General features: G+C 33.4%; 4 protein-coding genes, 1 long non-coding RNA gene and 1 other non-coding gene across 6 annotated transcripts; 4 read left to right on the forward strand and 2 right to left on the reverse strand.

Annotated features, from left to right (window-relative positions):
- Nucleotides 1–1336: 1336 nt before the first annotated feature.
- Nucleotides 1337–3268, reverse strand: ATDAD1 (Defender against death (DAD family) protein). Its single transcript, XM_078962562.1, has 5 exons — nucleotides 3101–3268; nucleotides 2949–2996; nucleotides 2062–2149; nucleotides 1738–1781; nucleotides 1337–1624 (listed from the first exon to the last, which is right to left on the reverse strand). The coding sequence occupies exons 1-5, from the start codon at nucleotides 3188–3190 to the stop codon at nucleotides 1541–1543; spliced, it is 354 nt and encodes a 117-aa protein (XP_078818688.1). The 5' UTR covers nucleotides 3191–3268; the 3' UTR covers nucleotides 1337–1540.
- A 63-nt stretch (nucleotides 3269–3331) lies between these two features.
- On the forward strand, nucleotides 3332–3405 carry TRNAI-AAU (transfer RNA isoleucine (anticodon AAU)). The gene has a single exon. It is a non-coding gene; the product is annotated as a tRNA-Ile (tRNA).
- A 9418-nt stretch (nucleotides 3406–12823) lies between these two features.
- Nucleotides 12824–15324, forward strand: LOC145002905 (uncharacterized). The gene is made up of 3 exons (XM_078962089.1): nucleotides 12824–13261; nucleotides 13366–15182; nucleotides 15291–15324. The coding sequence occupies exons 1-3, from the start codon at nucleotides 12824–12826 to the stop codon at nucleotides 15322–15324; spliced, it is 2289 nt and encodes a 762-aa protein (XP_078818215.1).
- A 676-nt stretch (nucleotides 15325–16000) lies between these two features.
- LOC145001670 (uncharacterized) lies at nucleotides 16001–17748 on the reverse strand. Its single transcript, XR_013661677.1, has 3 exons — nucleotides 17410–17748; nucleotides 16984–17332; nucleotides 16001–16428 (listed from the first exon to the last, which is right to left on the reverse strand). It is a non-coding gene; the product is annotated as an uncharacterized LOC145001670 (long non-coding RNA).
- Nucleotides 17749–19450: 1702 nt separating this feature from the next.
- On the forward strand, nucleotides 19451–22165 carry LOC145002906 (uncharacterized). Its single transcript, XM_078962090.1, has 10 exons — nucleotides 19451–19542; nucleotides 19726–19966; nucleotides 20110–20301; nucleotides 20366–20605; nucleotides 20679–21092; nucleotides 21177–21437; nucleotides 21501–21569; nucleotides 21678–21755; nucleotides 21915–21996; nucleotides 22104–22165. The coding sequence occupies exons 1-10, from the start codon at nucleotides 19478–19480 to the stop codon at nucleotides 22163–22165; spliced, it is 1704 nt and encodes a 567-aa protein (XP_078818216.1). The 5' UTR covers nucleotides 19451–19477.
- A 253-nt stretch (nucleotides 22166–22418) lies between these two features.
- On the forward strand, nucleotides 22419–23592 carry LOC145002907 (uncharacterized). Its single transcript, XM_078962091.1, has 6 exons — nucleotides 22419–22576; nucleotides 22658–22771; nucleotides 22856–22928; nucleotides 23041–23133; nucleotides 23234–23335; nucleotides 23512–23592. Exons 1-6 carry the CDS (start codon nucleotides 22419–22421, stop codon nucleotides 23584–23586), a joined length of 615 nt encoding a protein of 204 aa, XP_078818217.1. The 3' UTR covers nucleotides 23587–23592.
- The last annotated feature ends 625 nt before the right edge of the window (nucleotides 23593–24217 follow it).

Below are 24217 nucleotides of genomic sequence, written 5' to 3' on the forward strand. Positions count from 1 at the left end.
ATGGTAAACTTAAGTTATAATGCTAAATTAATAAAACAACCATGAAACTATTTTTTTTAATCATTAACAATTTTCAAATAAGTAGCTTCAAAATAACTTAAAATAAAATAGTTAAAAGTAATATTATATAAAATATTATAATGTTATATTTAAAAACAAAAACAATGTTTGTTGTTTTAAATAATTACAATAAAAAAACTAATATTTATCAAATAAATTATAAAAAAATCAAATTTATGAAACCAAATTAAAATAGTTAAGACTTTCTAAATACATTATTTTACACATCTTACAACAACAATAGTTAAAAGTAATATTATATATAAAAATTAGATTGTTAATTTTAAAAACTAAAACATTGTTTGATGTTTTAAGTAATTACAATAATAGAAATTAAAATCTTAAGTAAATAAACATTTTAAAATTAATTAATCATAATAACAACCATATATTATATTTTATTCATGGATAACCGCGCAGTGAGACAATTGAAATTATAAAATTTTAAAATAGTTCTATATCATCATAGAATTCAAAATAAACAATCTTTATACCAACTTATTATAATATTTATTATAAAAAAGCTAACACATTAATACCGTTGATATATTTACAAAATATTTATTTATAAATATTTCAAATATATTGTTGTATTCTGACCTACGTATGAATATTCGACTACTTTATTGTATAGAAAACGATTTCCCATTTCACAATTTAAACCAAAGTCTTGAAAGTGACTTGGTATTTTCTTGTGCGACCTACTTTTACACTTTTGTTCTCACTCTTCTTGTATAATTAATTTATTAAAGTGATTACATTTTATAATCGGGTAAAATATGAAATACTAATGAATATTTCATGTCAACTTTATAAGAATGTTCGAATCTGTTACGTCGTGACGATTTTATTAAAAAATGTATAGATGGTAATTTCTACTTATCGATTTATGAATAAACGGATTTTGAATGTATATCAAGGGTCGAATAAGTAGAAGTGAAAATTTAGTAAACTTCATTTTATGAATGTATTTGTTTGGCATTAAATAATATTAAATACTGATACTAATAATAATAACAAAAATAATAATAAATGAAATAAAATTGAATTTGGTTGGCATTAAATACTACTAATAATATGGTTGGTATTAAATGAAATAAAACTGAAATTTAATATCCGATAGTTACATGGTTGAGTTGCAATGAATCATTGAAAGTGAAATGTAGATAATGACAACCACCTAAATTACCAAATATAATTCCATATTCGTTATAAAAAAAATATTTAAAATTAATAAATATTAAACACTACTAATAATAGTAATAAACGAAAAAAGTAAAACAAAGCCTTCGGTGTAACAGATGTAGCCTAACAATTGAACAATATGTCTTGCATTGAATTACAAATTTCGAAATGAAATGACTAAACAGACCTCATTGCAAAACCCAATTTCTATTTCTTTAACATTTTAAAAGTTTTAAAGGTTCTTCTTAATTATTATATCAAAATTCAGTCATTCTTTATATATTAATTATTAAACCTATCCAAGGAAATTCATAATCACCAAATGTAGCACCAAATTGCATAGAACAAAGTCTGCAAAAGCACGCTCAGGAGGTAAATACTGCAAAAAAAAAAAAAAAAAATTAACAGAAGGGCAATTTGGTCATTTACTAAAAAGAAACATAAGTGTATATTTTTTACTTCGTTTTATGCAGGAATAAATAACGAATATACCTTGAATTCCTTGTTTTCTTTGTTCACTTGAATTCGAAGACAAACTGTAAAAAAAAAGAGAAAAAAAAATGGTAATTCAGTATCATTTCTAGAGAAAAGGGTAAAATCGTCATTTGTTCTCATTAACAATTTATTTTGACTATGTCTATACATGAGTTTTTTTTTACTTGATGAAGAAGAACGACTTAATAGAGAAAATCAAGGAAAGTTTTTTTTTTTTTTATTGAGTTCTAACTTTTTACAAAATTGCCCTCATTTATTTCCAAGTTTGCCATGATTTTTTAAAATATCTTTCAGAAAAATTTATGAAAGGGGTCCACTTACCAGCTAGGACAGCTGTCCCTACACAAGAAAGGACACCAGAGAGAAAAGAGTTGAATGGAAATGACCCAACAACTGCCATGTAAACCACCTGATAAATAACAAAATACATAAATAACCATAAATTCGTGTTAGTTGCATAAATTATTGTGAAAGTTGTTTGATGGAATGTAAGGGTAAAATGGTCATTTAGTCTCGGATGAAGGTATTATAAATTATTTAGTCTAGACTCTAGAAAAGAAACAAACTTGTGTTTAAAATGTCAACATGCAATAACTTGTGCCTTATTTTCAAGATTACATTTGTAAGTACTGTGATACTGGCTTACATTAAGATTTAGCTATGATAAATTCATATATAGATAGAATCATAGAACAAATTATATATACAGAAGTATAACAATAATTAGAATTTTCAAATGTAAGAAATTGGAATAAGTTTTATACTATATAGATAATAAACACTGAAACATTAACAGAAACCATCTGCATTTCACAAATCTGCTATATGTTTTAGGTCAATTACAGGTCCCCATGAAGTTCTCAACACAACCAATCCATGGAAATTGAAGAATTCTTCAAGTTTTTATGCAAGCGGAGAAGAAAAAGCAAATTCAATCAACAGTTTACAGACAAAAAACCATAAAAAGTTAAGAAAACAAAACCCTAATAAGCACAGAAATCCTAACTTATCAGACGATTGAGTTTCACGAGATTGCAAGTGAGGCAAAATCCTGAACTTAAACGCGAAGGAACTACTACATTAACTTTTCAATCAAACACCGTGGAATTAACAAATCTTCATCCACGATGAGCAGCTGGTTTCGATTTATGCGAAATTCGTATAAAACCGATCTTAATTAGGTAGATAATGAAGCAAAAGACGAGTACCTGAATTACAGCGGTGAACACAGCAAAAACCACGTACAGATCTATGATCTAGAAGAAACACAGAAAAATGTCAATCGTTTAAGTTCATTCGGACACTAAGAAACCAAAACACACAAAATTTACGTGATTAGATCGAGGGAGAAAATGAGAACCTTGAGATTAGTAGGAGTAGCGGCATAAGCAGATCGGAGAGACTGAAAAAGAGCCTGTGCATCATCTTTCGTCGTCGGCGATCTCCCCATTTCCTCTGATCACAGTTTCTGTGCGTTTACTCTTCAGTCTCCACAATGAAGTCAAATTGAGAGAAACCCTTTGTGTACTAAAATCTCAGATCAAGTCTTCAATTTACGATTTCAAAAGTTACTAATTCTAATTAACATCAAGGCCTATTAGCTCAGCTGGTTAGAGCGTCGTGCTAATAACGCGAAGGTCGCAGGTTCGAGACCTGCATGGGCCATTTCTTTTTTGGTTTTTTTTTACCTAAATTATTTGCTTATTTACCCCAATTTTTGTGTAATTTATATTTTGCACTCTTAGTTTTTCCGCCTCTTTTAATTTCTGGAGTTTACTTTTACACCTATTAATACATTTTAAGCTTTTCATTTCCAACTTTTACCACAGGTGGATTAATATGTATTTGTTAGTCTATCAAAAAAAATGTTAGGTGTTATATTTAAATTCAATTCTAATTTATGAACAAGTTTCAAACTAAAATTCATTTATATTAAAATGTTAATTAAATATCACTGTAGCCCAATCAACTATCGTTATTTATCCGATTGATCACTAAAATATTTTTTTTTCTCAATATGTCATTAAACTTACAACTTATATGTGTATTAAATCATTTTTGTTAGTTTTTAACAGATCATCCGTTAACCAGTTATTATAATTTACAAGAATAGTATGTATGGTTTCAATTTCTTTTGTGGTTGGTCATTTACCAACATCGTTCATCACCTGCACCACCATTGTTCACTTCCGCACCCACTAACGTTCACCTCGAGCAACCCCCACGATACATAACTAAAGGGACGACAACAAATAATCATATAACCACTTAACCGCATAGCAGATAGATCTACAATCACTACCGTATAACAACATCCTATATACCAGGATACATAACTAAAAGAGGCGGCATTGGTGCCTGTGACCCATAAGAACAGTGAGGAAAACTCACCTCACAGTCTGAAAAATAATTGAACAATACACTGCTCTGAATATTGGATCTACATGTCACTTATTCGACAGATAGATACCGTATAGCAACATCCTATATATCAGGATACATAACTAAAGGGGGCGGCATTGGTGCCTGTGACCCATAAGAACAGTGAGGAAAAATCACCTCACATTCTGAAAAATAATTGAACAATACACTGCTTCGAATATTGGATCTACAGGTCACTTATTCAACAGATAGATACCATGGCTTAGTTATAGCTCAAAATACCCTTAAGTCAAACTTGGTCAAAGTCAAAGTCATCGGGTCAATGAGTCAACTTGGTCCACTCATCCAAGTACGTGGGGCGTACTCAGCTCCTACGTCGGGCGTAGGCCTAATTTGATTGGAGTCGGGAGGTTAACCACGTACGCGCAACGTATGTTGAGGTACACACGACATACGCTTAAAATCTTCTTTCCTCAATAAGAGTGTAATGCATTAAGCTCTCACGTCCCAATTTCAGATCCAAGGCCAAAATACTACTAAGGGTCATAAAGCTTCAAACTTTATGACTTTGCGTGCCCATTAAGTGCTTAATACACAAAATCCCAACTTCTTAACCCCTTAAGACCTTCTAAAGCATGAATGGAGAAAAATTAAGCATCAAGACCACATTTTTATGACTCAAGGCCCCTCATTAGGTCTAAAAGGACGACTTATTCGACTAAGAGCATCAAATGCTCAAGAATCATCCTAGTTGGGACCAAAAATGCCTTAAATGAAGAAATGGCTAGATCTACAAGATAGGTGTCACAACTAGAAATTTTGTGTCTTGTAATTACTATACTCAAGTAAATGTTGAATTCAAAAACTCAAAAGCATGTATGATGCTTACTCAATGGAAAACTAAACCCCAATTCACTACATCAAGCAATTGGAAACCCTAGAAGTTCTTGATTAGGTCCATTTTGGACTAGGACTTCCTTATTGGACCTAAATAGACCAATAAGTTTCCAATTTGACTATCATGGGCTTAGAACCCTTAAATGGACTCTAATTGGACCCACATCTATTTATTTCAACATTTTGGGCTATATTGGGCCTAGAATGAAATAAATTCAAAATTTGGAACCATGATTAACCTAAACTAGCCCAACAAAGTGTAAAAATCATATTATATTTTTTTAGGTTAAAACTCATCCAACTTAATATAAACATGGGCTTGTGGGCATTAAAGCCCAAATTTTCCCTTTTTCCCTCCAAATTCTCGGCCCAAGGCCCAATCCCAAGAAGAAATGAAGAGAGTTGACTTGTAATTGACACCTCATTATTGTCTTTTGGATCTCCATGCAACCCATTCCATGTATCCATGCATATCACTTCATGTCTATTTCTCCCTCTCTCTTCTTGTTTCGGCCGTGAGCAACACACACACACACACAAACCTCTCACAAACTCTCTCTAGATCACTCAAGACTTCTCTCTTCCTCTCCATCTAACATCTCGAAATTGGCTTGTGTTTCAAGAGGATTCTTCAAGATTATCATCATCCTTTGGTAAGTTTTTCCATGTCTAAGCTTCAAAACTTCCCCCTCACATGAGATCTCTTATTCTAAACAAGTTTCTTTGGTGATCATACTCCTAGAAAACTCCATAAACTCGAGATCTTCATCAAGGGGTGCTAGGGCCGAAAAATCACTTCATTTCTTCCATCCTTTCTTCAAAAACCGAATCAACACCCAAGGTGAGCTTCATACCCCCTTATTTTCAGTTTTTATAAGTTTTTGTGGGGGAGAATACAAGCAAAGGTGTAGATCCATCATTATGTGTATGTTTTGGTTGATTTCTATGCTTATATGCATGTTTTGTATGATCTTGATGCTTGATCTAGTTATGAATTGCTAAAAACCGAGATATATCTTATACTAGCATAAAATATACTACTACATGCAAAGTATACCAAGAAAGATAGCCAAATGGCTTGACAACACTCATTTTGGGCTAAAAACTCATTTTTTTGACATAAAATGCTAAAAATACAAAGTTAAAGGGCCTAAAACGAAATATTACGAAATCTGATGGGTGAGATGAGTCAAAACAGTTTCCATAATGTATTTTCTGAAAATATACTATTTGGAAGGTTAAAAGCATAAATTTCAAGCTTAATGGGCTAAAAATGACAATTTCGGCCCAATAGAGCCCATTATGCGAAATTTTCTATTTTGGAGGGCCAAAACTGTGTTTTTCTGTAAAACAATGGACCACTAGTGTCACAAGTACTTTTCGAAGGTTTAAAGTGCTTTTCAAATTTATAAAGGACCAAAGTTGCAAAAATTTTTCCAATTTGGGTCAAAAATGTAAAAATTGCGAAAAAGAGGGGTTACAACCGAGAAAACTGCAAATTCAGGGACTTAAACTGTTTTCAATGAAAAATATGCTGAAAAATATTAATTTCAATAATTTTTGGTGTTAAAATGTCAAGAAAAATGGTTTAAGGACTAAACCGGAAATTATTTTACCTAAAGGGGTGAAAAAGTAAATTTACAAAATGAAGAGGGGTTGTAAACAGAAAATTTTCAATGATAATTCAATACACTCGTTGTGAACAAAGATTGACACTACGACTCTCGATAAATTACAATACACAATATCACCAACAATCGTTACCAAACGAATTGATTCGGTTTCGAATCAATAACAAATCCAAAACTACTAACAATACAACGCTCAATACACATATGGAACTCTTGGAACTCTTTACTCTCGTGGAATTACTCAATACGTCGACGTACACTCCTTAGGCCCAAAAGTTGCAAATCATGCTTGTCGAGCCTAGCTAGCCCGATGACATGATCTTTAGGCCCAAAGGACACTTGCTTACATGTAGTTGGGTCTAATACGACTCGACCGCGTGTAAAAGGACTTTCAATGGCAAACATGCTGCTGGTCCCCAAGGGTCCTCAGTGCTGCTAGTAAAGTCGGGAACTCACGATTGCGGGTTGGGCTTCGGGCCCTTCGCAATTGCAATGGTCTTGAACGACGTAGGGAAATACCGAGGGTTTCGCACCTTCTCTTTTTCCCTTCGGTCGTGGGACTACACAAGTCCGGGAGGATTGAGTTGTGTGAATAAGTGCGAGTGACGCCTAAGGGATCGCTGGTACGGTTTTCGACTGCACATTTTCATTAACGGACGTTACAACAATTCACTACCCACTGTATACTCAATGCCTCCGGAGCTCAACGAATACCTCTAATGTAACAAAATAACAGTACACAAACTAAGTAAAGCAAAGTGATAGGAAAACGTCGGGTTTTCCTAGGGTTTTCAACAAGTACACTTATGAACTACATGTCGAATTTCACAACTCTTACGCTTACATCTGTAGAATTCAAACAAGCATACTCACGGATCTTCACATATTTTTACGCTATTCTATTTTCAGAAAATATCGGATTTTCTGGTGGTTTTTTTTTTAACATTACAAACATTGGATTCCAAACATTACTTATGAACTCACTAACATTTCACATGTTGACGTTTTTCAAAATACTTGTATTCTCAGGTAACAGATAAAGTGAAGGATGAATTGTACTCTATGACGTTTTGCTGTGGTTTAATTAGTATCGAACAGTTACTTTTGAGAATGTAATGAATGTAAACACTACCAGTTGTATTATTCCAATGCTTGGTGATGTATGATGTTATGTTTCAGGTATATTCATTGTGATGGTATTCAATTGAGTCACGACAGCCCCCGGACGTTTCTGCCGTCTGGTTCGGGGGTGTGACAATAGGTTGATCAAGTTATGAGCTTTTTACCTCCTGAAGGTTGCTAGCAAGGAGAGAATCCCAGATCAAAGTCTTTTCCAGGCTTCAAAGTCTTCCCACCACCTTCTTCTTCTTCAAGAGTACCACAAAACATAAAGATGAGCTCAAGATGCACTCTTCTCACTTAGGGTTAGCTAGGGGGACGTTTTCTCAGATGGAGGTTGATAAGGGAATGAGAAATAAGGTGATAATGATACTTATATATGAACCAAACCGTAAAAATTAGGGTTTGAGGTTTCTTCACGTACATAATGTACTCTTAGCATATTAACGTCCGCCCTAGTATGCCGAGCGTACTAGATCTTGGCCAAAATTACCAAAATGACACTATAGGCCATTCTTGCAATATTTCTCAAGCACAAGGGTCAAAATAGAATATTTTTTCATACATAGGGTTAAAATTGAAATACCTCAACATCAGGATGTTATAATTTTTCAAGTGTTGAAAGACTCTACGGTTTCAAAAGATGAACTCAATCAATGTGCAATTAGAATGAAGAAGCTTGGTACAATCTTACATGTACGTTATTAAGCTATTGGCAATTGACATTGTGTTTCATGAACTGTAGTAAAAAGTTAATAGGAACAATATGAGAGTGCAAATTGTTTGGTATTTTTAGGTTACATAATTTAAACCGATCAATATACAAACATATAAGTAGACGTACGTCTTATAAACAACCATATGAAAATTCCATCACTGAAAGGAACCGGGAAATAGAAAGGTGCCCGAGTACATATGCGTTTGTGATCGAAGTAGTTGTGATCATGGTTCTATGACTTTATCTCATCACATATTTCAATATTCAGTTGTATGTTATCGTAAATAATTATTCTATGCATATGTGTAGTTCATCACTGAATTATCATTTTTAAAACAACTAATATTAACAAATTAAAATCATCAAGAAAACGTGAGTCACATCATTTTTTCTTCATTCTTTCCTCACCTAGGAAATGGTCACCTACTTCTCATTTTTTAGGTTTTTAAATAAATATATAATTAATATAATTTATCTATAAATAAATTCAAAATTTTTTATTAATTCAAAAATGTTTAAAGTATGTGTGTTTAACCTGTTTGGTGGTGAATCTAAATATGTAACACCAACTTTTAATTTCACATCCAATTGTCTTTGTTCTTTTTAATATATTAAATTTAAAAACGTTTTATATTTTATCCAAAATGAATAGATCATCAACAATTTATGATATACTTTTACGTAATAAAACACTTCACCTGCTATATATCTTTTGAAATTCATTTAAATTCATTTTTCTGAAAAACCCGATTCACATGATATTCATGTATAATGATTTATACATAAAAACTATAAAAGTATCTATTTAGTCTTTCAGACGTATAACATTAACCATGATTGCAGAAACAACATAATGCTTACTTAATTAACAAACTTTTATAATGATTCAAATAACGTTTTTATATAACCGAAGAGATTCTTCATTTAACAAGATATTTTTTTGGACTCAAGAAATGGAAAATGACTATGAACAATTATAACATAAAGTTTCATAATCTCCTAAGCTTCACAAAGAGATTATATCCCGATGTAGATGCTAAGGTGAGTCAATTTGTTGAGCGACTATTAGGAATTTTCAACTCTAAATGAATGAATTAATAACACTCGATCAATATGTATGGAAGAAAAGATAGAGGATACTCACAATGCATGATAAAATGCAAAACACAAAAGTGAAAGTAAGACGCAAAGAAAGAATAGCTATAATAGTACGAAGAGTAATATGGGAGAAAATAGCAAGACTTAGAATTAGGCAGTTGGATCAAAGGAAGACATTACATGTTTTAGACGCATAGAAAAAAAAGACATTTTGCCAATACTATCATAAATGGAATGAGAAAGTGTTATCATTACAATGAAGAAAAACCCATGAATTGTCTAAACAAGAAGAAAGATGAGCGATAAGCGAGTACAAATGAGAACGATTTCTCAATGGAAAAAAGCGAGCTCTTTAGATGACTGTTGATGTCGTCTTAGGTTCTTTTTATTAAACTCAATATGTGCATCACTCTTGTTTGATTTTAGAGCCACAAACTTGTATGTCTCGTATGTATTTGGTAGAAAAATTAAATACCATAAGGGATCATGAAAAGTACTTTACCATTAAAATCTTTATTGTAATGGAATTTATTGTGACACTAATAAGCAAGAATAACATAAAGGTGTCTTTAGCTTAACTATGTAAGTATAATTCAAGGCAATATAAGTTAAAAGAAATTGTTTCCTTTTATTCATTCATTGTGGTATGAGACAAAATCATCACTACTGGAAAATTGGTAATAGAGTACACCCCCATCTAATACGGTTGTAAAAAAACCCGTACTATAAGAGCATACGGTATGGGGCTTCTCGTTCTCGTTATTGTCTACGTGGACATGCCTTGACGGCGTGGTAACGGGGGGAACACCGCCCCCCCTTCTAGTTACTTCTCGTTGTGGCATACATCGTTGTGACGAGAACGAGATACAAAGTCATTTTCCACCAATAAGATTTCTTTCTTTTCTCTATCTTTTTCTTTCTATCTATTTATGAACACACATTATAATATTGAACACCATTTCCTATCTAAATTGTATTGTGTTAATGATGATGTGTCATGGTGAGGTGGCAATTTTTTGGTGTCATAACACCCACCCATACCGTATGCCCTAAAGGATAAATAAATATAATACACACAATTGCACATCTAATACGGTTAATTGCAGCATCTAATACGGTCAATGAGATGTACTAGAAACAAAATCAGATAACTAAAAAAATACGCCCCCATTTTGATTAAGTGCGACTAATACATAAATTGAATACGGCTAATACATAAATTGAATACGGCTAATACCTAAATTGAATACGCCTCCTCCTCCTCACATACTTCCTCCTCCCACACTAATCGGTCCTTCATCTCCATCTCCCCTGTCGCAACACCATCATCATCGCCTCGCCTCGCCTCGCCTGGCACCTCCAATAATTCAACCAACCTGAAAATCCCACCACCGGACCTACGGTTCAAATTTAAAGGGTAAGAGCTTTGATTTCTGTTTTTGCAATAGACAAACACAGGTAGCGGTTCAAATTTAAAGGTAAGAGATTTGATTTATGTTTTTGCAACAGAAAAACAAGAGAAAAATACAAATACAAAGGAACTACAATTGTTCACACGAAAGACAAGGAAGCGTTTTGGCTTTGATGGAGACGCAAAATCAAATGGTAGGACCTCTATTTTGAAAACTTAAAATTCAAACACATTCCCTATTTCATCAAGTCCTTAATAGTCCTTGAGTACTAAGTTCATACCAATCAATTTCAATATATCAACTTCTTACTCACAAAGACCACATTCCCTATTTCATCAAGTCTGTCGAAATATTAGATTAAGTTCCATAATACACACATATATAGTGCAAACATAATATGTATACCTGCTTAATAATCTTGAAATGTTGGCTAAAATCTTTCAAGAAATGATAAAATTGGTGGTTAATTGTTGATTTTTTGTTTACTGTAAGCATTTGAGTTTGCATCAACTAAAAGGATACAGATTCCCTCTGTACCTCATAAACAATGGTTATTCTTTCATTTTTATCATATTCTTCTAATAATTGTATCAATTCAAATGTAATCAACTATTTAATAGAATATTTTTGATTTGTAAAAAATGATAAAATTGGTGGTTAAATCTTTTATCTTGACCAAATTATCCTTGAAACAGGTTTATTAATGATCAACATTTTTGGTAAAACATGATATATTTGTCTGATTCAGGTCACAAAAATTGTAACAAAGTTGATATAAAAAGTAATGAGCTGTGTTGTGGAAGGTTGTGTGATAATTTTGTACCTATAATAGCAATGCACTTACATTTCACTATCAATATAAGCATTATACTATTATTTGTAAATACAAGAAAATACATTGTTATTATTTTGTGGGATGACTCTAATCCTTTCTTTTTGTGGTATTATTTTACACAGATGTATCGTGAAACTTGGATGTATGGACTACCACGGGCTAGCAGTGAATATTTACATAACGTCAAGAAATTTCTTAAAGTTGCTGAGGATCATCGGGTGCATAGAGGAGAATCTTACATTTGGTGTCCTTGTAAAATGTGCCGAAATTGTAAAAAGGTCTATGATTTGGATATAATAGAAGAACATGTGATATGTGAAGGATTTATGAATGGATATACGTGTTGGTCACAACATGGCGAGTTATTGATTGATCATAACACAATTGATGTTGAATCTAGTTACGATGATATAGATGATTCAGAAGATGACATCCATGATAACCTAGATGACATGTTACATGATATTGAAGATAATGTGCCTGATAGAGATTATGAAAAATTTCAACAGTTGTTTGAAGACGTTGAAAAACCGTTGTATGACGGCTGCATGAAATTTTCCAAGCTTTCTGCTGTCCTGAAATTGTTTAACCTAAAAGCAAATAATGGTTGGAGTGATAAAAGTTTCACAGAACTGTTAGGGGTTATACATGAAATGCTCCCTGAAAGTAATGAGTTGCCTGTTTCACTATACCAAGCGAAAAAATAATGTGTGCAATGGATTTGGAAATCGAAAGAATACATGTATGTCCAAATGATTGTATGTTGTATAGAAATGAGCATGCAAATCTACATGAATGTATTACATGTGGAAGGTCGCGTTATTTGTGGAAGAAACAAACAGAATATAATAGTGATGTGACAAAGAATGCCCCCCCTGCCAAGTTATTATGGTATTTGCCCATTGTACCAAGACTGAAACGATTGTTTGCAAATGCCAAAGATGCATAATTATTACGTTGGCATGCTGAGAAGCGTAAAAGAGATGGAAAGATGAGACACGTGGCTGATGCTCCGCAATGGAAGAACATTGATCATGAATTTGAAGAATTTGGTAATGAGATTAGAAATCTCCGATTCGGACTTAGTGCAGATGGAATTAATCCGTTCAAACACATGAGAAGTAGTCACAGCACATGGCCGGTTCTTCTTTGCATATACAATCTTCCACCGTGGTTATGTATGAAACGGAAATACATCATGATGTCATTGCTAATTCAAGGTCCGAAACAACCCGGTAATGATATTGATGTGTTTTTGGCACCATTAATTAACGACATGAAAGAATTATGGAACTCGGGAGTTGAAGTCTATGATGCATTCAAGAAAGAGTATTTCCAGCTACATGCAATGATTTATTGTACTATAAGTGATTTTCCAGCTTACGCAAATTTGTCCGGATATAGTACAAAAGGAAAGAAGGCGTGTCCAGTTTGTGAAAAGGACACACGGTCGATGTGGTTGAAAAACTGTAAAAAAATGTATACATGGGACATCGACGATCACTTCCAAAGAATCATTTGTATCGTACCCAGGGAAACTTGTTTGACGGTAAAACCGAGGATGAAGATATGAATCTCCCAATGGATGGAAAAATGACATTTTCCCAAGTTCAAAATTTAAAGATTGTTTTTGGAAAACGCAGTAAAAACAATCAGCCGACCAATTGGAAGAAAAGGTCTATTTTTTGGGAATTACCATACTGGAAAACGTTGGAAGTCCGACATTGTCTTGATCCCATGCATATTACGACAAATGTTTCTGAAAGCTTAACAAGCTTGTTGTTGAACATTCCAAAAAAATCAAAGGATGGGCTTAGTGTTCGAGATGACATGGTTGCAATGGGAATTCGTCCAGAGCTTGCTCCTATTAAGAAAGAAGGAAGACGTACATATCTACCACCAGCTTGCTATACATTGTCTAAAGATGAGAAAACAAAGTTTTGTAAATGCCTACATGGTATCAAGGTGCCATCTGGCTATTCTGCAAACATCAAGAAGTTGGTGTCAATGAAAGACTTGAAATTGATTGGTATGAAGTCACATGATTATCATGTTCTAATCACACATGTGATTCCTATTGCAATTCGTGGAATACTTCCGGACCATGTCCGACATACAATAACAAAGCTTTTCTTGTTCTTCAACATGATTCATTCGAAAGTGATTGATCCTGAAGTTTTGGACTCATGGCAACATGATATTATCCTCACTCTCTGTGAACTTGAAATGTACTTTCCACCTTCATTTTTTGATGTCATGGTTCACCTTGTATCCCATATTGTAAGAGAAATAAAGGCTTGTGGTCCGGTGTTTCTGCGATACATGTACCCTTTCGAGAGATATATGTGTGTCTTAAAAGGATATGTAAGGAACCGACATCGACCAGAAGGCAGTATTGTTAGAGGATATGCTGCAGAGGAAGTGATTGAGTTTTGTACAAACTATCTCAAAGGAGTCAACACTATTGGAATACCGCAATCACATCTTGAAGGTAGACTTCAAGGAGTTGGTATAACTGGATCGAAAGTGGTAATTCCTGATCGAGACGAATTCCACATGGCACACTTTACAGTCCTGCAACACATGACATCTGTTGCTCCTTATGCAAAGGAACACATGGAAATGTTACGATCAAGAAATAGTAGGAGGACCGAAAAATGGTTAGCTAACGAGCATATTAAAAAATTTCCACAATGGTTGAAAGATAAGGTGAAAGTAAGCTTAAGGACAAAAGATGTTGATAGATTAGTGCAGGTGTTGGGGTATGGTCCGCAAAATGTTGTGTCAACATATCAAAGCTATGACATTAATGGGTATACATTTTATACCCAAAACCAGGATAGAAAGAGCACACTACAAAATAGTGGAGTGACGCTAATAGCCATGTCGACCGAATACTCTAGTGCAAATCATGAGGGAAGGTCACGTATAGCCAAAGACTCGTATTATGGTGTCATTCAAGAAATTTGGGAATTGAACTATGATTCCTCGGTTGTAGTCCCCGTGTTCAAGTGTAAGTGGGTTGACAATAGAAGAGGTGTTAAAGTTGATGAAGACGGTTTCACACTTGTCAATCTTTCTACAAACGGTTATGTATCTGAACCATTTATTCTAGCTAAGCAAGCTAACCAAGTATTCTTTGTTGAGGACCCAATGGACACGAGATGGCACATTGTTCTTCATGGTAAACGACGTATACTCGGAGTTGAAAATGTCGTGGACGAGGAAGAATATAACCAGTTTGACGACCTACCTCCATTTTCTATTGGTATTCCATCTATGAATGTCGATATTAATGACGCTGCTTACTTAAGATTGGACCATAACGAAGGAGCATATGTTGAAGAAAGGTAATAAACCCCTCTGTTCAATCTAAAAATAAAAAATATAATTTGAATGTAAATCTGAAACATATGAGGATAGTATTATGTATGTATTTAATACATTTTTGTTTGCAGCAACACAGACGGACACGACACTGAAGGACAATAACAATGATAGTTGTAGTTAAGAACAATTCTATGTTCTTAACTACACATTGATGTGTTTGGCTATATGGATCATATGGAAACAGGTTACTTTCTGTTTGGCTATATGAATCATTGATGTGTTTACAACTTTAGATAGTAGTAAGGGTATTTTTGTAATTTTACAGGTAGAAGCAACTGTTATCCATCAATGTACACAGCTGCTATCACCACCAGATGATCCAACTTATGTCATGACTTACACAAGTTTATCTTCATTTTATTCTGGAATGAAAATGTTGAATGGTTACTACTATTATGTGTAAAAAAAGAAAGTACGGGGGTATTATTTGTAAAAAACAGAAGTACGGGGGTATTGTGTGTAAAAAATGAAAGTACGATGCTATTATGTGTAGAAAACAAAAGTATGGGGGTATTACGTGTAAAAAATGAAATTACGATGCAATTATGTGTAAAAAATGAAAGTAGGGGGTATTATGTATAAAAACTGAAAGTACGATGTTATTACGTGTAAAAAAGGGAAGTACGGGGGTATTATGTGTAAAAAATGAAAGTACGTGGATATTATGTGTAAAAACTGAAAGTACGATGCTATTATGTGTACAAAATGAAAGTATAATCCTATTGTTGAAAGTATTATTTTGTTAAAAAGAAAATTGATTCAAGTATAATGTTGTTAATAGGTATAATGCAACAGTAAACTACTTCTACTAATCAACATATTCTTTTTGAGATTTGAAATAAGAATGTTATTATAAAAAAAAATAAAAAAAAAAAAAAAAAAAAAAAAAAACCCAACTAATGGTTGGGAATGTACATATTACAAACCGGAACAAAAAATGCCAAAAATATGACACCACCATATAGAAAGTTACCAAATCCTTGCAACTAATTACAACTAATAACAATAAACTTATAAATCTACCAAACAAGAGTGATGAACATTAAACCCAACAATGACTGTTTTCCCTTTTTACCCTTCCTGCCTTGAGTTTCATAGTAGTCCCCAAATTACCTCTGTTGCCCCTATTGGTCATTGGTAAGGACTGTTTTCCCCTTTTACCCTTCCTCTTGAACCGAACCATAGATTATCTACCATAACGATGACCTGCAAAAAAATCAATGAGGTTTTGAGAAAATTGTAACCTTCATATGTAAATTACTGGAGAAACTTATATCCACATGGAACCCATTCATTAAGACAAACAAAATAGCTAAACATTAGCAATAAAAATATTTGTATGATAATTCCTTAAAATACAATAATCATGGTAAAATGTCCAACTTGTCTTTTACTAAAATGTCCAACTTCTTTGCCTCTTAAAATACCTTTCTCCTTGCATCTGGATTTCTATCCATCTAATATATATCAATTAAAATCTTCAAAAGACATGAATGCCCTTACAAGTGTTTTTTGATAAAGAAAATGATTACTTACTGGAGCTAGACAAGGATTGCAATATATCATGACTTTAATACGTTTAAGACTAAGATCCTTAATAAGTTGTTTCCATCCTTGATACAATGTTTCATCCACTTCCTAATTCCACCATAATTGTGATATAATTATTGTCTTTCTCTATCCTACCCAATCTTACACAATGCCAAAATGTATTAGCATCATAAAAAAGGGTAAAAGGAAATGAAGAGGCTGAAAGATTACCTGCAACAAGAATGCTGATAATGATAAATTGAAAGAATTCTCGGTTTCCTTAACTGAAATAGAGAAAGCGCCCATGTTTTCCAAAGGGAGAATTGACACACAGATAGAAAATTTTGTATCAATTTTCCCAGCTTATAATTAATGACTTCAATCGATGAAGGTAAGTGGCCATTGAAATTTCAATTGTCGATTACAGACTTCAACTGATACTAGATCGATGCAAATAGAACAAGAATCAAGGGGAAAAATCAGAAAGCTTCACTATTGAATCATTCCCCAACCATCTGTAGTCTTCTTTCGCCAAAATTGTTACAATTTCTTCAATCCAGGTCATGTCGTCGTTACTGACCTGGTGGATCGAAACCACAAATCAGAAAAAGGAAGCTTTTATGTTAGGAAGGAAGTTTGAGAGCCCGAAACCCGCACCTTTTCCGGCGATTTCCAGCTGGGCGGCATCGCTTGCGTCGTCGTTTCCCTCTCAATGATGCCGCCATCGGCGACTACCCTCCTCTTAGTTGTGTTCCCTTGACTACACAAGAGCACAGTGGGATTGACAACCCATGTACGCTTGATATGCCCTCTGCATCTCAATTTCTTTCAACCAAATAACCTCAAATTGTGTTTCCTACTTCGATCCACTTCCATCTCCTCGTCTCAGCTCCTCCCTCATCACTTCTGATTTTTATGACAGCACACACCTAAACACGGTGTTTGTTTTGTTTTTTCCCCAAAATTGGGGTTTTAATTGTAAAGCAGCAAACGATGTCGTTTATAGGGTTTTGTACGAAGCTTATATAATGCTGTAATGTATATTCCTTATATATATATATATATATATATATATATATATATATATATATATATATATATATATATATATATATGGACGGGAATCCCATTTTTCTTTTATATGGATGTGCATATTGAAGGGGCCCATCAGTGTAGCCCAGCACATTTTCAATTCGGTCAAAATTTGCAAACTAAACAAAATTGACCCAAAAGTCAAAATTGCAATTACGCTCCCTTTTGCGTGTACTTTTTTGCTTATCACGAGAACAACGAAGCCTTCGCCTTCACCCGACGACGCCTCCGCCTCCGCCTCCGGTCTTCAGTCGACAACACACACGAAGTCTCCTACTCCGGCCAACAGCCGCTTCTGCCTCCTCCTTCTTTCACGTTGTTTACAGGTACGATCGACCTTCTTTGATTAATGTTCTGTTTATGACAATGTCTTCTTTGATTAATGTTGTGTTTATGCAATGCTGCTAGTTGACTAGGAGTTGATAATGGTTATACTGTGTAAAAGTATAAATGCTACTCAATTATTGGTTTATTAGACCATAATCAGTAAAATTTCTAGTAATCGACAATTTCAACTGGTCTATGATATCATAATCATATTAATTTCTAGTAACCTACGTTTGGAGGGTAGATTTAAACTATGATAACTTGTTTTGGACTGGTGATTGAAGTAGAACTTTCACTCTCCTGTGATAACTTGTCAGCTATGGATGCCAACAAGTCAAAGGCGCATATTTTGCTACCCTCTGATGATTTCCTATGTGAACTCCTCTAAAGAAACAAAAAAAATGTGTCAATATTCTTTCTTATAGAAAAACTCAGTAGCAGTTAAACCGCTATAGAAAGAATTTGCTACAAACCCCTTTGCCTTCATCAAAATAATCTCATCATACACTTTCACCAAACATCTATTCAGAGCTCACCACTTCTCCAATAGCAGCAGCCTCACTTGGGCAGGTGTATAAGGGTAGATTAAAAGAAAATGGGGATTTGGTTGATGTTTTCCTCAGGTAATATTTGTCAAAATTCACTTGGGCAGGTGTATAAGGGTACTTTAGGGAGTGCATTCATCCTTTTGTAACTTGATTTAACATCTGCAAAAGGTTGAAATTAAAGAATAAAAGAAATATTAGGTTAATATAACAGTTAAATGAGTACATTTGGCTCGAAAACAAGTCAACACAGCTGAATTACTAAAATGTTTTATAAAATTCCATGTCATAATTTTAATAAATAAATTCGATTTTAAGAATATGAGGCAATTTACATACCAATCATCAGAAATGAAGAGAGAGTTTCTTCTCCCCTGAGTTGCCACCTTTGCACTATTGAGTAGAAATATGCATTTAGAATGGAATGAAAACTACAAAGTAACCGATTTTTTATTTGTGTAATCTTCAATCACATTGATCCTTTTGAAATTTTCTGTACAGGACCAAAAGATTCAGAGACTATTCCAATCTCCTTCAATTTCACTTCAATTGCCTTTAGCTGTGGGGTATCGATTATTATTTCATCATCTTCTCATTAGTTGGATTAAGTCATAATCTTTAACATATCTTTACCCTCATCATTTTCTATGATCATTTTTATGCTCATTTTTTTATCAACAGGTCTGAGGTTATACATTGGAAATTTACCATTATATATGGATGAGGTACTAGTGCAAACAACCAAGAGCAGGAGGATCCGTATGGTAGAAAGAAAAACCAGAAAAAGAAGTGTTGATAAACCCAAAACGAAACATCTTGAAGCAAGGTATACATATTAACAAACATTATTTGAGTTAATATATGAATCAAGAGTACATAAAGCATTGAATTTGTTTTGAAAATAGCATAAACTTACCTTGGGCATCTTTAATTTTATATAAAATTTTGGTTTTTTTTTTGGTGTTTAAGACTCTTAGAATTAATTATACGAGTGTTTATGCTTTTGTAGGCATACAATGGACCGTAAAGAAAAGAAAAAGAGAAGTGTGACATTGATCAGAGATCATTCCAAAGAATATCTATCAAATTTAACAGTTGAGTTTGATCAATTCGGTAGAGCTATTGGACCTAACCGCTTTAAGTTCACCAGTTATCGTGGAGTGACTACGAGGAAGATGATTTCTATCCTTATAGATAGTTGGGATTTAGTGGATCAATGTGACAAGGATCAATTGTGGTTGAACATAAAGGTAAAACTCATTTCAACACACTTTTGATATCATTTAATAGTAGCAATCACAATTTCCTGCCATGTTATTCTCTTCTATCATACAAGTTGTATCATATCATTTACCTAATAATTGTTATCTTCATTTTTTATTTAAAAAAGCAGAATTATTGGCATATACGAGATGATAATCATAAAGCACAAGTACTTAGAGATTGCAACACGCAATGGAAGGCCTACAAGTCGGCGCTTCTTAAGTTGTGGGAAAAAGGTGTCAATCCAGTAAAAGAATACTCGTACCTTGACAAAGCAATGTGGAAAAAGTTTATTGTTCTAAAATCCACAGAAGAATTTGAGGTCTGTTTGAGTTTATAATATTGTTGTGTTTTACTATTTCTAATTGGACAATTCATTTGTAAAGGAATTAAGAAGAAAAGGAAGGGAGGCAGCAAATAAAAACAAGAACCATCCTTGGTTGGGCCCAAGCGGGTATCGTGGTAATGAAAGCAAATGGGATGAAGAGGCAACATCTGGTGTAACAATAAAAGGCCACAATATATCAAGCAAGCGGGCAAGGAATTTTCTCTATGCCAGGAGAAAACGCAATGCATCGGGGCAGTTGGTTATAACGCCAGAGACCGAACCTCTAGTAGATAAGATTGTAAGATAGTGGCCTTTGAAAGTTCTTTATTAAATAAACTGCTCTTACAGTTGTATTGTTTGCATTTTTATAGATCCAAAAAGATATTCTGTTATCTCAAGGAGTGTTGGAGCTTGGACCTCGATCTGATCTACTGGCGGAGGTACTAGGACGGGAACATTCCGGTCGCACGAGGGCAGTTGGTCATAATATTGGATTAAAGCAATCAATGATTTATAAAAGAAAAAAGAAAGAACATGAGTTACCCGATGTTGAACAGATGCAAGAAAAGCTAGAGACGAGGATGTTGAATAGCAACTTTTATGACAAGATCAAAGATAGGTTAATGACTGAGATGTCGGAACAATTAGTACCGATAGTGGTTGCTGCGTTGAAGCAAGATAAGACAATTGATATGGCGGAAGACACAAATTTTTCTCGGGTGAAGACGACAAGTGTTGGATCGAAGACATCCACGACATTGTTGGATGATTTGCATAAGATAACGGTATCTATTTTTTCTAACATATATATTTGTTTGCATGTTTGATAATATAACTTTGCATTAAACAAAATGTATATTTGTTTGTAGGAAGCCACCGACTGCGAGTTGATGCTACCATATGGCACAATACGCCCATCATTAGCCAAAGGAACCGTCTTCCCTTTCGGAGATGGTGTAATTCATTCGGTTCCTCTAGAAGCAGGGCATTTGAGGGTATCAGTCGATATTATCTATGGATATCATCATTCTTTCCTTCTTCCAATCTCGCCAATTGAAGGTGTATATAATCTAGGGCAGGCACTTCATAGTTTTATTCAATGGCCTAGAGATTCAATTACTCTTATTAAGGTACATTAATATCTAATCACATGCATCATTGACTATTTACTAAACTCGATTTCAATTATGTAGAAAGATAAAAGACCTCTCATTGAACCATTATCAATGTCGACCCAAGCTGCTCCTATTCTTCATGACCAGGTAGTCACTCTAGCTTACAATTTTGGAAAGGTATTGTTTTCATTTATAGTTAATTTGCCATAAAAAAACTACATATATTAAAATATAATCTTTTAATTCGGACTTTAGGAAAAAGAGAAAGAAAACGTGAATGTTGAAGAAGCTAAGGAGCATAAGAAGAAAGCAAACAAAAAGCAAGAGTATGAGGTGCATAATTTTCTTCTTTTGATTTCTTTGAAAGATATTATATATTAACATGCCTTAATAAGATAAAAAGTTACAATGAAAATATATGAAAGTTGGATGCTATTTTTAGCATTTAGCCCACAGAAATATACTGTATTTTTTACTATTTTTTGGTGGCAGAAAAATCTTCCTAGAAAGAAAAGAAGGAAACTGGAAGCATCTAAAGAGATGATGGGGGATGAAGCAGAAAATAGGGTATATGGCGCAAACCTACATCTCTCTCTCTCTCTCTCTCTCTCTCTCTCTCTCATTGTTATTATTTTCATAGCAATACAATTTTCATGATAATCGTTTGGTTTCTTAATGTAGGTACAAAAGGAAAAGTTATACAAAACTATGCAAGAACCCATGATGCCAAAGAAACTGTTTAAGAGCCACAACATTCCGGAGTCGTTTCCTATTGTGTCTGAACCTGGGATCTTCAACTCTGCGAGTGTTGAAACCGTGATTAGCTCAGTGGCCATTATGGAGATGTTGAACAAAGAACAACTTGATATTAGTTGTATTCTCTGGTATCAAATGTAAGTACTTTAACATTTATGGTATTAATGTTTCATATTATTTTACCATTATAATATATATTGTGTTTTCAGAATGCTACATTCACTCATGCTTGTATCAAGAATGAATAACAAATGTGGTTTTATAAACCCACAATGTATCACGTCTACGAGATGTGAATACGATGATAGGGGTGAAACAGATCATGTCATCAATGATCTTGTTGATATGATGAATTTTCATGAGGAAAAACAATTTTTTCTTGCACCATATTGGGAAAGGTATGACATTCTAAATGTCTTTACTGTTATGATATTTTTAATCAAAAGTTGTTTATGTTTAATTTGTTTAATCTTTATTAGGAGACCTTGGATGTTGATAGTGATTTGTCCTCATCAGTATAAAAGCTACATTTTGGATTCTGCAAGACAGACAAAGACATTGAAAGACTACACAATAGTTGAACATGTGAATAAGTAAGAAATTTATTATTTTAGTATTCGAAATGATATATCTTTTTATAAATTTTAACAAATCATTGTTGTTTATTTTTGTTTTAGGGCTGTTACAAGGTTTAAAAAAACAAAAACCAACAAATCACGTTTGTGTCCAATGACTTGGATTTTCCCCAAGGTAATTAATCTTACTAACTAATATATATATATATATATACATATATATATATATATATATATATATATATATATCCGAAAAGAAAACTCTCATACGTATATAATTGTTTTAGTGTAATCAACAATTGTCCGATTGGGAGTGTGGTTACTACGTTATGAACTGGATGCATGAGTTTGTACTTTTTCGACAACATGGATTTCCGAAAGTAAGTATATTGTTAGATATATTTTTTTTTCATTTTTGTTTATTGTAATAAAGGCTCACCTTTGTTCAATAACAAATTTTTTATCTTAATTTGTTTGTAGAACATTTGGAAGGACAAAAAACCATTTTCTAGTGAGGAATTGGAGGAACGTGTTAAAACATGGATGAGAACTTTTGGTGATAAAGTGAAGCCTTTTTGTAAGGTACACAAGTTGTATTTCATGTTGTATTTGCTCATATTTTTTATGTTCTGGAGAAGTTTTCACCCTTGCATTGCTATAGATGAAGTTGTTAATGGCCAAGGTCTTATAATTTGAGTTTTCTTCATTAAAAGTTATTTGAGATTTTGAATCGTAAGTTTTCTTGTTAATTTTTGTAGGCATACAATGAATCAACCACAAAGGGGAAAGAGAGGCTAGAGGTGACAAAGGGGAAAGAGAGGTTAGAGATGTGACATTAACAATTTTTTTTCTGTTTAATGAACTAAGTTCATTGTAATTTTTTTTCTATTTCTGAAAATGAAAACATGATCAGTGATGTCCCACTTCTTATGGTTGGAATGGAATCATATAGTAGGTTTGTATTTTGTAGAGACTGATCCATGGTAATCATATAGTAGCTTTGCAGAAATTGAAAAGTTTGTTTCAGTTGGAATGGTGATCCATGTGTTCCAGAGCATCCATGGACTGGAATTGACTGTTTGGAGTGGAATTGGTGTATTAGATGTGAGACATCAAGTACGGTTGTTTATTGGTGTATTAGATGTGTATATATGGCGTATTAGATGATTGTATGCATGCGATGGTTGTAAACTAGATAGGATAATATAATACGGTCAAATAGCCGTACTCTATTATGCATGTAATCTAATACACCCCTCTACTAATACGCCCTCTATGTACGTATTATATTCACAATTTCAACCGTACTCTATTAACCTTTTTCTAGTAGTGCATCCTACGAGTAGATAACTCTAACATCCTCATAATTTTTTCCTTTTTGATATAATTAAAGTTGAAAATTTTAAATATACCAAATAACTAAATAAAATAATAAAATATGAAAATAAAAATAAAATATAATTA

The sequence above is a fragment of the Lactuca saligna genome, chromosome 6, assembly GCF_052625555.1.
Source record: "Lactuca saligna cultivar CGN05327 chromosome 6, ASM5262555v1, whole genome shotgun sequence".
Taxonomy (NCBI): domain Eukaryota; kingdom Viridiplantae; phylum Streptophyta; class Magnoliopsida; order Asterales; family Asteraceae; genus Lactuca; species Lactuca saligna.